Here is a 13,739-nt window from a genome sequence, read left to right on the forward strand (position 1 = left end):
GGGGAGAGCAGAGGAGGGGAGGGGAGAGCAGAGGAGGGGAGGGGAGAAGGAAAAAGACTAAGATCAGCCCAGAGCTGAAGTAGATAGGTATTAGGTGGCAAATGGAGCTAGGAGTAAGAATTTAGGCATGGCATTCCATCATGTAAAGCTGGATTCTGTATCCATGTTCCTAACTGTGCATATAACATATACCCTTAAGATTCTCCCCTCTCCAAGTTTGTTGTGTGGTAGAGGGTTGGCTGGACCCATGGTTAAGTGTACTCGCTAGAGCAAATGAGAGGTTAAGAATAAAACCAAGGGCAGAGCTGGGTGTGGTGGTACAAACCTGTAGTCCCAGCTACTCAGGAGGTTGAGGTGGAAGGATCACCTGGGCCAAGGAGTTTGTGACTGCGGTGAGCTGTAACCACACCACTGCACTCCAGCCTGAGTGTCAAAGCAAGACCTTGTCGCTTAAAAAAAAAATTGTAACTTTATAATTATGAAATTGAACTGTTATGAACTGTCAGGGTGCCCTTGCTCACCTGGCTAATTCATCATCACATTTTTCAATCTCAGTATTTTTGTCTCTTTTTCAAGCTTTGTATTCCCTCCTTCCTTCAGCCCAGGCTTTCCCATTGATTTTGAAGCCAGCAACTTCTACAAAGTATTAGGAAATAGGGCGGTAGATGGATTTGTTAATTCATACAGTAACCTTGGACATGTCATCTAACCCTTTTAAACCTCATTTTCTTAATCTGTAAAATAGGGATAATAATACCAACATTGAAGGGTTTTTTGTGTATGTCTACAATGAGAACAGTGCATGAATAATACTCAATAAATGGTAGTTATTGTTTTGTTCCAGCACCCACTGTAGAGGAAATGCAGTTATTTAATAAAATATGTATAAAACCTGTCCCAGTGACTAGGATTTCTCTTCTGAAATAGATCATGAGATTTTTTTTTTTTTTTTTTTTTGACAGGGTCTTGCAGTTGTCCAGCCTGGAAAGCAGTGGACCGATCTCCTGGCAGCCTTGAACTCCTGGGCCCAAGGGATCTTTCCACTTCAGCCCCCTGAGTAGCAGGGACTACAGGCATGTTGCCACCATGCCAGACTAATTTTTAAAATTTTTTTATAGATACAGGGTCTCACTATGTTACCCAGGCTGGTTTCAAATTCCTGGCCTCAAATGATCCATTTTTGTCTCCCAGGAGTTGGGATTATAGGTGTGAGCCACCATGCCCAGCCCATGATGAGAAATTCTTAGTGCCAAAGATTCTGATGTGTTAATCACAGCTCCTTAGAAAGGTCATTTGTCTAGGAAAGAGATGGACTTGGAAAAAAGTTACTTTATCTCCAGGGATTTGGGCCTTTAATCTTCTGGTAGAGGCAAGTGGACTTAGTGATATATCTCAGGCATTATTGTTGAGATATCTGGCACTTACCAAGCTCTTGAATCCTGACTTTGAGTCAGTTTCTCAACAAGAGGGATGTGTCTTAAAATTTATTTTCCTCTGCCAAAGAGCATCCAGACTTGGGATGTCAACTGAACAGTCTTTCCAATTCTAAACATACCAGGCATTCCAACAGTTATCATGATTAATCCAGAGGGCTGCACACAAGACTGATAATGCCACCACCATAGCATTAGTTTTTATTTATTCTGAGACAGTTTTGCTCTTGTTGTCCAGGCTGGAGTGCAACGGTATGGTCTCGGCTCACTGCAACCTCCATCTCCCATGTTCAAGCGATTTTCCTTACTCAGTCTCCTGAGTAGCTGGGATTATAGATGCCCACCACCATGACCAACGAATTTTTGTATTTTTAGTAGAAACAGGGTTGCACCATGTTGGCCAGGCTGGTCTCCAACTCCTGATCTCAGGTGATCAACCCCCCTCAGCCTCCCAAAGTGCTGGAATTACAGGCGTGAGCCACTGTGCCCGGCTGCCATAGTGTTATTAGTAGTTGATCCAAGCTGGGAACTCCACTATAGGAATTATAATCTGTGGTGCCCCACCCCTTCTCCCATAAATTCATATGCTGAAGTGCTGACCCCCAACACCTCAGAATGTGACATTATTTGGGAATAAGGTCATTGTAGATATAATTAGTAAAGGTGCGGTCATACTAGAGTAGAGTGGGCTCCTATTTCAATGTGACTAGTGCCCTTATAAAAAGGAAAAATTGTAGAAATATACACATGGAGAACGCCATGTGAACACGAAGGCAGAGACTGGGTGATGTCTGTACAAGCCAAGGAACGGAGAAGACTGCCGGCAGCCAACCTGAAGCTTAGAGAGGAGCCTGAAACAGATTCTCTCTCACAGCCCTCAGAAGGAACCAGCCCTGTCAACAACTTAATTTGGGGCTTAAATGTGCAATTCCTTGAGCTCCTACAAATCCATCGCAAGAATCAGAGCACTTCCATCACCTCCAAAAGTTGCCTTGTGCCTCTTTTCTTACTTTACTATTAATGCCCAGAGGCAATTATTGTTCTGACTTGTTCCCATAGGTTAGTTTCATGTTCCTAAGCATCATACCAACTTAATTACACAGTATGTATTCTTTTTGTGTCTGGCTTCTTTCACTCAATGCTTTTGAGATCATACATTAGTTTGTTCCTTTTTATTTTTTCTTTTCTTCCTTCTAACGTATTGCTGGATGTTCCTTTTTATTGGGTGGTATTCCACACCAGTTTATCTGATCTCGTATTGAGAAACATTTGAATTATTCTCAATTTTTTTTATGAATGAAGCCTCAATAAACATTTCTGGTAAACATGCGATTTCCTTTTTCTCCACCTTTTTAAGAGAATACCAAGGAGTGGAATTTCTGAGTCATCGGTAGATATATGTTAGCTTTCTAAGAAACTGTTAGTGTTCTACGGTGGTTGAACCATTTTACACTCGTGCCAGCCATGTATAAAAGGCCCAACTGCTGTACATTCTCACCAACACTTGGTCTTGGCTGCCCTTTTAACTATTCTATTGTTATCTCATTGTGGTTTTAATTAGCACATACCTCATGAAATGGCATCTCCTGGTCTTTTTAAATCAGCTTTATTTACTTACGTACAATACTACTCCCCCATTCTAAGTGCACAATTTGATGAGTTCCAGCAAATGTACATAGTCATGTGTCCACCACCACAATCAAGATACAGAATCTTCCCACCGTGCCCTTTACAGTCTACCCCTTCCTCATCTATAGTCCATGGAAGCACTCACCTGCTTTCTGTGACTATAGTTTGCATTTTCTGGATTATGGAATAATAAAGCATGTCTTCTGTTTCTGGCTTCTTCTTGCTTAGGAATATGCTTAGATTCATGCATGGTGTTACATGAATCAATTCATTCCTTTTTTATTTGTATTTATTTGTTTTGTAGAAACAGGGTCCTAGTGTGTTGGCCCAGGCTGGTCTTGAATTCCTGGGCTCAAGTGATCCTCCTGCCTTGGCTTCGCAAAGTGCTGGGATTACAGGTGTGAGCCACAGCACCCAAACTCTTTTCCTTTTTCATATCTAAGAGCATTCCATTGAACAGAGATACCACAGTTCGTTAATTCACTAATTCTTGGACATACAGTTGTTTCTAAGCTTTGGCTACTATGAATAAGCTACTATGAACATTTGCCTGCCAGAGTGGAAGTGCTAGGTCCTATGTTAACGACATGTTTCACTTTATAAGAAACTACCAAGCTGCTTTCCAGTGCACCATTTGGCATTCCCATCAGCGGCTTCACAGTATCTCAGTATCATACTGACACTTGGCATTTTCAGTCTTAAATTTGAGCCACTTTGGTGTTAAGTGGTATCTTGCAGTTTAAATTGCTCTTCTCTGACTACTGATATGTGCTTTAATCTATCTAAGCTAATTATCTCAATACATCCTCAGCTTTAATTCATGGATAAAATCAAAGTATATTTTACCATAGTTTTGTAATATTAACATGCTATTGTAATCGTATTGTAATACTGTTGCATGTTAAAGTACTTTTACTTTAAATGCTTTTTGTGGTAGTTTTGGTCAGTTTTAGAATCCACTATTTTAAATCTGTATCATACATTATCAGGCACCTTGCTAGGTGCTTTCCGCCCATATTCTAGTCCCATATGAAACCCCATTCTATGAGGTAGGCTTTGGTGTCCCCAGTTTACTAATTGAAACTTAAATATCTTCTCAAAATTTTGTTAGCTTTGCCTGTGGCAGTCCCTGGCATTCCATGTATCTCAGTCTGTTGTAATTACGACACAGATGGGTTCTAGAAAACCACCACCTGCTATTGACCCTCCTTGTGTTCTTTCACCTGTGAAACATCTGCCAAGAGCAACATATGACTGTTTGCAACTTTCACTGATCCAAATTTAGTGAAGGGGCAAGCCAAATGAGATGGTATAGATACCTGGATATTAATCAGCGTGCAAACTCTGCTACAGGGGGACTCTAAAAGGCCAAGAAAGGTTGGAAAAGGCTTGGTTATAATCTCAGGTGGCATGAAATGGAGCTCCCTTAGCCATCTGAAAACCATCAGTGTTTCCAAGTCTCAAAGCAGCTGGGGGATCTGAACAGCAATCAGAGGTAGGCCTTAATCTTACAAATCAAGGGGAGGCCAGGAGAGGAGATCCCCTGGCTGCCTTTGTTGGTCACCTATCTTGGGTAACTAATTCAGCTGAGGAGGAAGTAGAAAGGTCTTTGTATCCAGATGATCAGTCTCCTTCACTGGCCCTCAGCAGTGCTGGATTGTCCCAGAAGCCATCACGTATGTCCTTTGACTGGGGGGTGGGGGGGGATAGTCACCCTCAGCCAAACAGCCTGACACCAAGAAAATGTACCTGTAATGACAACTGCCCCTTGGTACAGCTGTTAGGTCTATGTATTTCCTCTTTGGCTCCAGTTCCAATCAGGGTCTCTTACTTTCTGTACCCTGCTCCTCCCCTGTCCAGACACCTGACACCCACTGTGCTTGCTCTCCCTTTCTTATCAAAGCTGCTCTTGAAATAATTTAATAATCTCACTCAGTTCACATACTTCTAATGCTTACTGTGCTTTCTTTCTCAGGGATCTGTGCTCTGCCTGTAAAGTGTTTAGCCAAAGAAATAAATCCCCAGTAGAGTAATAACATAATAGGAGGCTGAATAACGATGATGTTTGTGTGTGCACTGGGGTGAGGGTGAGGGCCATGAGCTATCTAGACTGTTATGGCTTCTTCACTTCTAAAACATCTCAATGGCAGCTCCACTTCCTGGAGGAAAGGGTTTTATATTTCTTGCCTGTCTCTTCCCACCGAGGGCTCAAGGCTTAGACAGCAAGTGGAGGAAGGTGTGACCTTGCAAAGTGCCCTCTATGTCCTAAGTACTTTTACTACATTTGGTTTAAACCTTCACAACCCTGCAATGTTGGTATTATATTCACACTACAAAGAAATGGAGACTTAAAAGTTAGATGACACACCCAAGGTCACACAGTAAGTGGCAGAACTGGGATTTAAACCCAAGGTCGGCCTGATTCAAGGTTCCTATCCTTCCTGACACAATGCTCTCTCATCATTAGTATTTGTTCTAAGCAACTGAGTTTTTCAGCATTCTTAAGTGGATGTGAAGTCAGCAGTGACTGCCCTCCTCCACTTTCCACCCCAAGACCTTACTCCACTACTCTAGAAATATCCTGCACTTCATTCCTTGTCTCAGGACACTCGCTTCCCTTCCTCCAAATAGAGTAGGTAAGTTATCAACTTAGGAAAGCATTTGACATGCTCTGACAAACATTTATTCTACTATACACCCAAATTTAACTTTCCAAAAAAATCTCATTCCTTCTCGAAAACGCCTACCTAGCTGAATACCTCACAATGGCGGGTATTCAATGCAAACGTACATATGCCGAATGCTTAATAAGATTTAATTTTCTCTCAAGAGTGAAAGGTGGCCAGGCACGGTGGCTCACGCCTGTAATTCCAGCACTTTGGGAGACAGAGGTGGGCGGATCACGAGGTCAGGAGATCAAGACCATCCTGGCTAACAAGGTGAAACCCCGTCTCTATATAAAAAAGAATGAAAGGTAAATGTGATACAGTAAGTCCCATTCCTTTCTCCTACCCAGCAAAACTCCCACATCTATCAGATACTCAAATGTGATGACAATTTATTGATGTACAAACATGTTTTAAACTACTAAGAGCACTGTCTTTCCATTGCACATTTAAGACTTTCATTGATCATAAGGACTTCATTTCCTAAGTCCTTCTCCCTTCCCCCACCAAACTTTACTCAATACCCTCATTCAGCAACTGGTTCCCTCTCCAGTTATGGGAATGGAAATAGATTGGCTACGTTGTACAAGATTCTCAGAGGGCAAGCCAAAGAAGTTGGTTTTTATGAAGTAAACCAGCTCAAACACGCCTCCATGCCTAAGTCCTTGTGGAGAAGGCCCAGCCACAACAAAGCTGCCAGGCAGGTGGCTCATTTTCTCTTAGGAAGGCAGCAGATACCCTGTGTCATATCTGCACTAGAATATTGCAGCCAGAGGACTGAAGAGCTGGGCCGCTTCAATTACATCAGAAAAGATCCAATAGGACGACTATCAAGGACCTCTCCCATTATGGCCCGACTTTAAAGTCATTATAGAGCAGACAATGATGCCCAGGACTTTGCCACCAAACTTTCTTCACAACTGTCAACATGGCCTTAGGACTGGCCAGACACCACCTACTCTGTGGCCTTGAACCCAGTCAGGCCTCTCAGTGATCTTTCCAGGACTCCACCCCAACTTGCCACAGAGCTCCCAGAGCCATGAAACACGGGAGTCTCTATCTTTCCAAAGCTCAGAGAGAACAAGGGCAGCTACGGTACAGGGTGAGACCAAGTAGCTGAGCTTTCTGCCTGATATGCAAAGAGAAAACCTGAGTAGCAGGGACATGGGACCATTTGGCTTCTTATATGTGCCACTGCTGGAAAAAACTAAGAAAAGGGACTGCAGGGGCTGGGGTGGAGGCAAGCAGCAACCCAGGAAGTGCTGGGTTAGGAAGGAGCACAGCTCCAGAGAAAACCTTTCTGATTCAAACTCTTCCACCTGTTCTGCCCCAAGGCTCCACTTTCTCATCCCCAGATGAGAGAGAAGTGGAACTTCTGGTTCAAGTGCTGGGGGTCCTTTGAGATCTCTGTAAATACAGTTCACTCAGTCAACATTTACTGAATATTCACTGTTTACTGAGTCTACAGGAGGGAGGTAGAATCAGTTGAGTACAAGAGTTTAGTCTGAAGTCTCATTGGAAGCCCATCCCACAATAGTGACTGCTCCTGAAACCCACCTGCCAAGCCACCAGACCCTGCTTGCTGTAGGGCAGAACATGAGAAACCACGTTTGTTGGATTGTAGAGAAACCTCATCCCCTTCCGCCCTCTCCCTGGACTGTCCTTTAATACAGGGAGACAGGTAACAGCTACTGGGATTATCTGGGCTCCTTCACTGGGGCCATGGGAAACTCACAAAGGTCACAGACCCTCTTACACATCACAGCTAAAGAGGAGCTGTCCACGAGAGACGTCAGAAGGCTGAACGAGCAGTGATGGGGGGACAGAACAGGAAGACCTAGGGCTGCTGGCAAGGTGAGTATTTGGAAGGAGGCGGTGAAGATGCCTTCGAATAGGCATCTTGGGCCTTTGTAGGCCAAGATCCTAGTCTTGGGTGGCTAGGATCCAAGACCGAGGTGACAGGAAATGGGTTCAGCACGCTGCGGCCTCTTCGCCTGTCCACTGCAGAAGGTCGACGCTTTCTCCTCGGGACAGGGGGTGGGAGAGGGGGAGGGAAGATCTAAGGAAATGAGGGTCTCAGAAGGCCCCCTCCAATTCAGAACAAAGGACTTCTGGCCCATACATGTTCTCTATGTTTTCTCCTCTTGAGCTACAACTCAGCAACTGCACCAAGGCCCCAAACAAACCACATGGCTCACTTAAGGTAGAAACCAAAACCTGCTTTATAAGGCTGCGTGGCCATCACTGGCTTCTCTGCTGAGATAGGAGGTGCCAGCCAGGCGGACAGGTGACAGAGGGTGGCCCTTCCTCACCTTCTCCCCATCACCACCATCCCTCTGGTCCTACACATACTCATCTCTATAATGCAATCACTTCAAAAAATACTCTGAGGAGGGACAGGGTGAAGCGGGAAGGGGTTCAGGCTGGTCAGCAGGCCGGTTCCTGTGAGGTAGCTGATGCCCATACTCCTGGGCAGAGGCTTGTGGAGAGAGGCCAATTATGGGCTCACAGCCAGGAGGGAGTCACTGCCTGACTGGAAAGTGGAAGGAGCAGCAAGTCTTGAAGTCCGCCCAGAGTAGTTGATCACAGGTAACGCCTGGGTGGAAAGGCTGGGCTCTTTGCTGGTGTCCTCACTGTCCTTTGAGGAACTTGGTTTCTGGGGATAAAGGGAAAGGCCAGCTTGGGTCTTCTTGGACTTGGGTGTGGTCCCATCTTCAGTGAGTAGCAGACTTCCTGTGCAGGAGCTGTGTTTTCTGGAGGGAACAGGTGGGGAAAGAAATGGCTGAGACACTGTTTAACTGAGACTTTACCTTAGGATTTGCTTCAGAGTATGGAGCAGGCATTCACATTATGGTGTCAGAGGCCATAATTACATGGATAGGTAATAACCACGCGAAACATTCTATTTACTTGAGTAAATGGGGGTGCGGGTAGAGGGCTAGCGACTTCCCACAGCGAGTGGGTATGGCTGACAATGGCTGCTTCCAGAGGCGCTTCTCTCCTCCAGCTCAGCTTCACTGGGCATCCCAAGAGCTACCAGAAAAAGGACGAATGTCCTGACACTCCCACCAACCCCCAGCTGGAGAATGCTGATTTCACTGCCACAGTCTGGGAAGAGAGGAAGGAAGAAAACCCTCCAAACTCACAGCCAGCAGCCCTTCCCTTGCTCGGGCAGCACTCACCCCAGCTTGCTAGTCTCTGATTTGCTGAAGGCATTGAGTATCACGTCATCCTTTGAGACAGTTGGAAGTGATGTCGGGAGAGACCACTAAGAGCAAAGGAAGCAATGAGACCAAAAGGGCTTGGTGGAGGCAAGGCAGAAGTGTTTGGGGTCTTGGGACCCTCTAAGTGATCTAAGGGGCTCTCCTCTTCCCTACCCCTCAGACATGGGCCCAGGTGGGTAAAAGTCTCAGTTCTCTTCTGAATCAGACAAGCTGAGGCCGATAAAGCACTTTTTAATCCTTGAAAGAAAGGTACCCAAGGAATCCTGAAGGCACCTATTCCCTTGAAAGGAAAGAGTGGTGAGACAGAGGCAGAGCCTGGCAGAGAAGTGAGAGAGGCCTGTACATACAAGCCAACTCCTGCTGCACTCTAAGGCAGAGGAGGGAGGGGCCTGAGAAGGAGCTGTCCTCGACACTGGCAGCACTCACCACTGGAGCAGAATCAGAGACAACTCCCATGTGGAACCCTTTGTAGCACCAACTCCGGAGCAGATCTACTCCTAGGACAAGATTAGCAGGAGTTGGGGCTTAAGAAGGTAGAATCAATTGGCCAACTCTTCTTTCCAAAGAGGCCCATTTCTTGGTATATTGGGATTTAATCCCTCACTAAATATGGCTTTCTGAGGGCAGGGAGGGCACATCACCTTTGAGCTTGTTGCCATGGTATTTCTGTTCCCATTGGGTGGTGAGAATGTTGAAATATCGTGGCTGCTCAAAAAAGCGGAGATAACGAGAGGAGACATGAGAAGGAAAAATTCGTTCAAACTGACCACGGCGAGAAAACTCATCTTCCATCTCAACCAGAATCCGAACATCGTCTGGTGTCAGGACATCCAGCACAGATGCATAGAAGTCCTGTGGTCCAAGGAACAGAGAGGCAAAGGGTGCGACAGAGAGTGTAAGCCAGGGGCAGGGAATCAAGAAGCTGGGGGACAGGGAGCACACCCCTGGGGTCCTACCGCTCCAGGACGCTCCTGGAACTCCCGAGGGTAGCCTAGTGGGCCAGCTCTGAACGCCATCTGTTCCTAAGTCTACTGAACTTAGATAGTGGGAGAAGACACTCTTGTTTGGGGTCGAGGGAGCCACTGGAGCTGAGACGTTAAGTAGTTATTGAATAAAGTCAAGATGAGGATCCAGCAATTCAGACTTGGCACCAGTCTTCTATCTGCCAAGCTTAAATCCGGCTCCCTTACCTGCTCTGAGAAAGTCAGCTTCCTGGGGTCTCTCATTGTACTTCTCAGAGAAAGAAACCCAAATGGTAAAAGTCTACAGTTGGGATGAGAGGACCAGAAAACATGCTAAAGACAACCAGCTATGCCAACAAATCTCCGCATATCAGAAGATCACAGGCCTGAATGAAGAAACCCTCCTCTAAAGAAAACTTGGTTGCTTTTGGGTCCTAAATGTTTGACCAGGGAAGTTTTCTGCTAGCATTGGGAGGAAGACCAATCTCCTACCTCATCAGGAATTTTCTGGGTCAGAAAATAGGCTTTCTTCATCTTCTGTGCAGTGAAATGCTCTGGAGCCATTCGACATTTGTCCCCGGGGGAGGTGGGCAGGCTACAGCAGAGGCCGGAAAGAAAGCAAAGGGCAGGGTCAGCAACTTTGCATTTGGAGCAAATATGGAGAAGGTCCAGCCCAGCAGACACCCTTCTCAAGGGAAGACAAAGATGTATGAACAGAGGCTACTTAAGTAGTAGGTCGGACTAAAATGCACTTCCCAGAAGTAACCTGTCTGAGAGTCATCAAATATTAAGTGAAAGAGTATAAACCACCATCTTTAGAATGAATTTGAATGATAAAAAATGAGGACCTTGCAATAAGCCTTATTGTGGTATATATTTCAGTTTAGTTTAATTTACTGAACACTTAACTATATACCCAGCTCTGCCCTACTGGCTGTGTGACCCTGGGCAACTGACTCAACCTCCCCTCATCCCAGTTTCATCACCCACGTTACTACAATTACCATAATCACTGTTGACAGAGATACAAAGATGACTGGAGCCCAGCACGGTGGGGCACATTAGTCATCCCAGCTACCTGGGAGGCTGAGGTATGAGGATCACTTGAGCCCAGGTGTTCAAAGCCAGCCTGGGCAACACAGTGAGACTCCGTCTCTAAAAAATTAGTAATACCAAAATAAAGATGACTAAAAATCAACCCCTGCCTTCAAGGAGCTTACGGTATGGCAGGTGGGATATGTCAAATGATAACCACTGGACATAGCCAAACATGAGTCTACAAGGTACAGTGGGGAAAGCAAGTTTTGTTATCAGGCAAGTAAAGATTTGAATTCCAGTCCTAGTACTCTCTAATTGAATGACCTTGATGGACTACTTAATCCCAGAGAACTTCCGTTTCCTCCTCTGTAAACTGCAGATATGAATACTAACTTTACAGGGTTATTGGAAGGATAAGTTACAGGGTTTTCCTCACACATCTCAGGTACTAACTTAATATAAACTCCCTCCTCTCAAGAGTGGTTCCAAATGCTTTGTGGTATGGAGGGAAAAAAAGGCCATACTGAGCTGGCTTCATGAAAATGTATGAACAAGACTTTGATGAACAGGTAAAGTTAATGGCAGGACTGGCGGTGGGGCATTTCAGGAGGAAAAAACCCCCATAAGGAAAGGAACAAACACTATGGGGAACAGCAAGAGGCAACGAACATTTCAGAGAGGAGACTGGACTAACTGTCTTTAAGGATCATTCCGACCTAGAGGTTGCATGAGTGATGCAGTTTGTCAGGGCACAGGAGCCGGGGAGAAAGAAGACAGAGATACACCAAGAAATAGGAAGCTGGGACCCTGACTGTCCTGGTAAGGAGTTATTGTTTTTTTTTTTCTTGCTGTATTGCCCAGGCTAGATAGAGTACAGTGGCTATTCCCAGGCCTGATCATCATAGTGCACTACAGCTTTGAACATCTGGCCTTAAGAGATCCCCCCTGCTTCAGTCTCCCAAGTAGCTGAGACTAGATACAACACAGTGCCTAAGATGTTTAAATGTGATTCCTAGGCCTGTGGTTCCTGAGCAGGGGATCGACATAACTGAACATACTTAAGAGGCAATGGTGTGGTGCAGTAAGTAGCATGTGAGTGGACTATAGGGGCAAGATTGAGCAGCAAGGAGAACCAGGCAGGAGGGAGCACCCAGAACCCAGAAATTACAGCAGGGCTATTCATGCTGCCAACAGAGCTGCGAAGAAACAAGGGCCTAACCTGGTGGTGGAGCTGCTGCAGCTGCTGGGGCTAGAAATGACATCCTCTGCATTGGGCAGGACAAAACCGGCCAGGTTCAGAAGGTCACGAATCATCTGGCCTTTGATGCTGATATCCAGTGGAGAGCTGGAGTGGAGACTTCAGAAAAAGGATAAAAAGAGTGGTCAAGGCAGCACTCCGAAACAGTCTCTGGTCATATGTGCAACTCAGGGCTGGCCTCATTTACTTCCTGGCTTCCCTAGGATGAAGGCTGCTCAAACATCCCAGTGCAGGATCACCATCACAAGAGTCTCTTGCCCCCAGAACAGTGAATAACCTGACTCAGGGTGGTTAACCTGCCCATGACCTTGATCTGCTAAAGGAAAGCCAGCGGTAAGGATCCATTAAAAAGAACAACTTACTGGAGTGGCAATGGGAGCATGAGGATTCTATCTAAATGGAAGGATTCTATCATGAGTGTCCTGAGAATATCACCTACCTTGGGGAAATGTTGACTTCCAGGACCCAGGGCTTGAGGTTTTCGTCTAGCATGATGTCAAAACCAAATAGTTCATGGCAGCTATAGGGCCGCCGCACATACATCTTGAGCAGGCTGGTCACGTAGGGCTCTGACCTGGTCATGGGGATGAGGAAGTACTCATTTCAGCTCCCAGGGGACTCTACCAAGAGCTCTCCTGCCAAAAGAGTGGCCCAGAGATAGGCAGGCAGAAGCCACCCAGGAAAGGCAGCTCTCAAGAGACGCATCTGATCTGAGACCAGCTCCTGGGGATGAAGTTCAGTAGATGAGAACTCAACTCTAGCTATTCCTTCCTATTCCCTTTCCTTAAAACCAAACCACAGCATGGCCAAAGTCCAGAGCACAGCAGTGTGAGGCCCAGGAGAAAGGAGGGGGGTCAGCAGCAGGCCCCACAGCCAGGTTGGCAATGTGACTCACGAGATGATGGTTTTGACAACAACATCTTTTATCTTCTCCCAGATGGCATCGCTATTGACTCCCTTCTGGCTCAGGTAGTTCCACAAAGCCTTCAGTGCCCTGTAGATGGAGAAAGAGGAAGTATTAGGAATTATATTCTAGGAATGAGTGACAAAGACAAAGAGAAAGGAACAAGAGACCTAAAGGTATTTTCTTTATATCTATCTCTTCCTTTGCCACTTTCAATTATGAAAGAGATGAACTTGAATGCAAATAGACCAACTTTTTGTTTTGAGTCAGAGTTTCACTCTTTCACCCAGGCTGGAGTGAAGTGACGTGATCTCAGCTCACTGCAACCTCCACTCCCCGGGTTCAAGTGATTCTCCTGCCTCAGCCTTCCAAGGAATTGGGATTATAGGTGCCTGCAACCACATCTGGTTAATTTTTGTTATTTTTAGTAGAGACACGGTTTCGCCACGTTGACCAGGCTGGTCTCAAAACCCTGACCTCAGGTGATCCACCTACCTTGGCCTCCCAAAGTGCTAGGATTACAGGCATAAGCCACCACGCCCAGCCTTAAATAGACCAATTCTGAATTGGTAAGTGTTTATATAATCTCTGGGTCTTATATTAATCCTCCATTCACCATGCCCCT

The 13,739-nt window shown here is 45.7% G+C and overlaps 1 protein-coding gene across 6 annotated transcripts in view; it reads right to left on the minus strand.

Annotated features, from left to right (window-relative positions):
- Positions 1-3,026: 3,026 nt before the first annotated feature.
- The window catches only part of TTLL4 (tubulin tyrosine ligase like 4), a 46,512-nt gene continuing 35,799 nt past the window's right edge, over positions 3,027-13,739 (minus strand). For 5 of the 6 annotated variants that reach the window (XM_032278183.1, XM_032278177.1, XM_032278180.1 and 2 more), the window contains 8 exons: positions 13,106-13,204; positions 12,650-12,784; positions 12,172-12,309; positions 10,407-10,521; positions 9,594-9,804; positions 9,379-9,449; positions 8,911-8,996; positions 3,027-8,481 (listed from right to left, as the gene is read on the minus strand). In XM_032278183.1, the coding sequence (XP_032134074.1) occupies positions 8,226-8,481; positions 8,911-8,996; positions 9,379-9,449; positions 9,594-9,804; positions 10,407-10,521; positions 12,172-12,309; positions 12,650-12,784; positions 13,106-13,204 (1,111 nt within the window). In that variant the 3' untranslated portion in view covers positions 3,027-8,225. The remainder of the gene's footprint in view (positions 8,482-8,910; positions 8,997-9,378; positions 9,450-9,593; positions 9,805-10,406; positions 10,522-12,171; positions 12,310-12,649; positions 12,785-13,105; positions 13,205-13,739) is intronic. The other variant, XM_032278182.1, reaches the window with a different exon arrangement.

This window comes from Sapajus apella, unplaced genomic scaffold (assembly GCF_009761245.1).
Source record: "Sapajus apella isolate SASKATOON/1434 unplaced genomic scaffold, GSC_monkey_1.0 scaffold10, whole genome shotgun sequence".
Classification (NCBI taxonomy): Eukaryota; Metazoa; Chordata; class Mammalia; order Primates; family Cebidae; genus Sapajus; species Sapajus apella.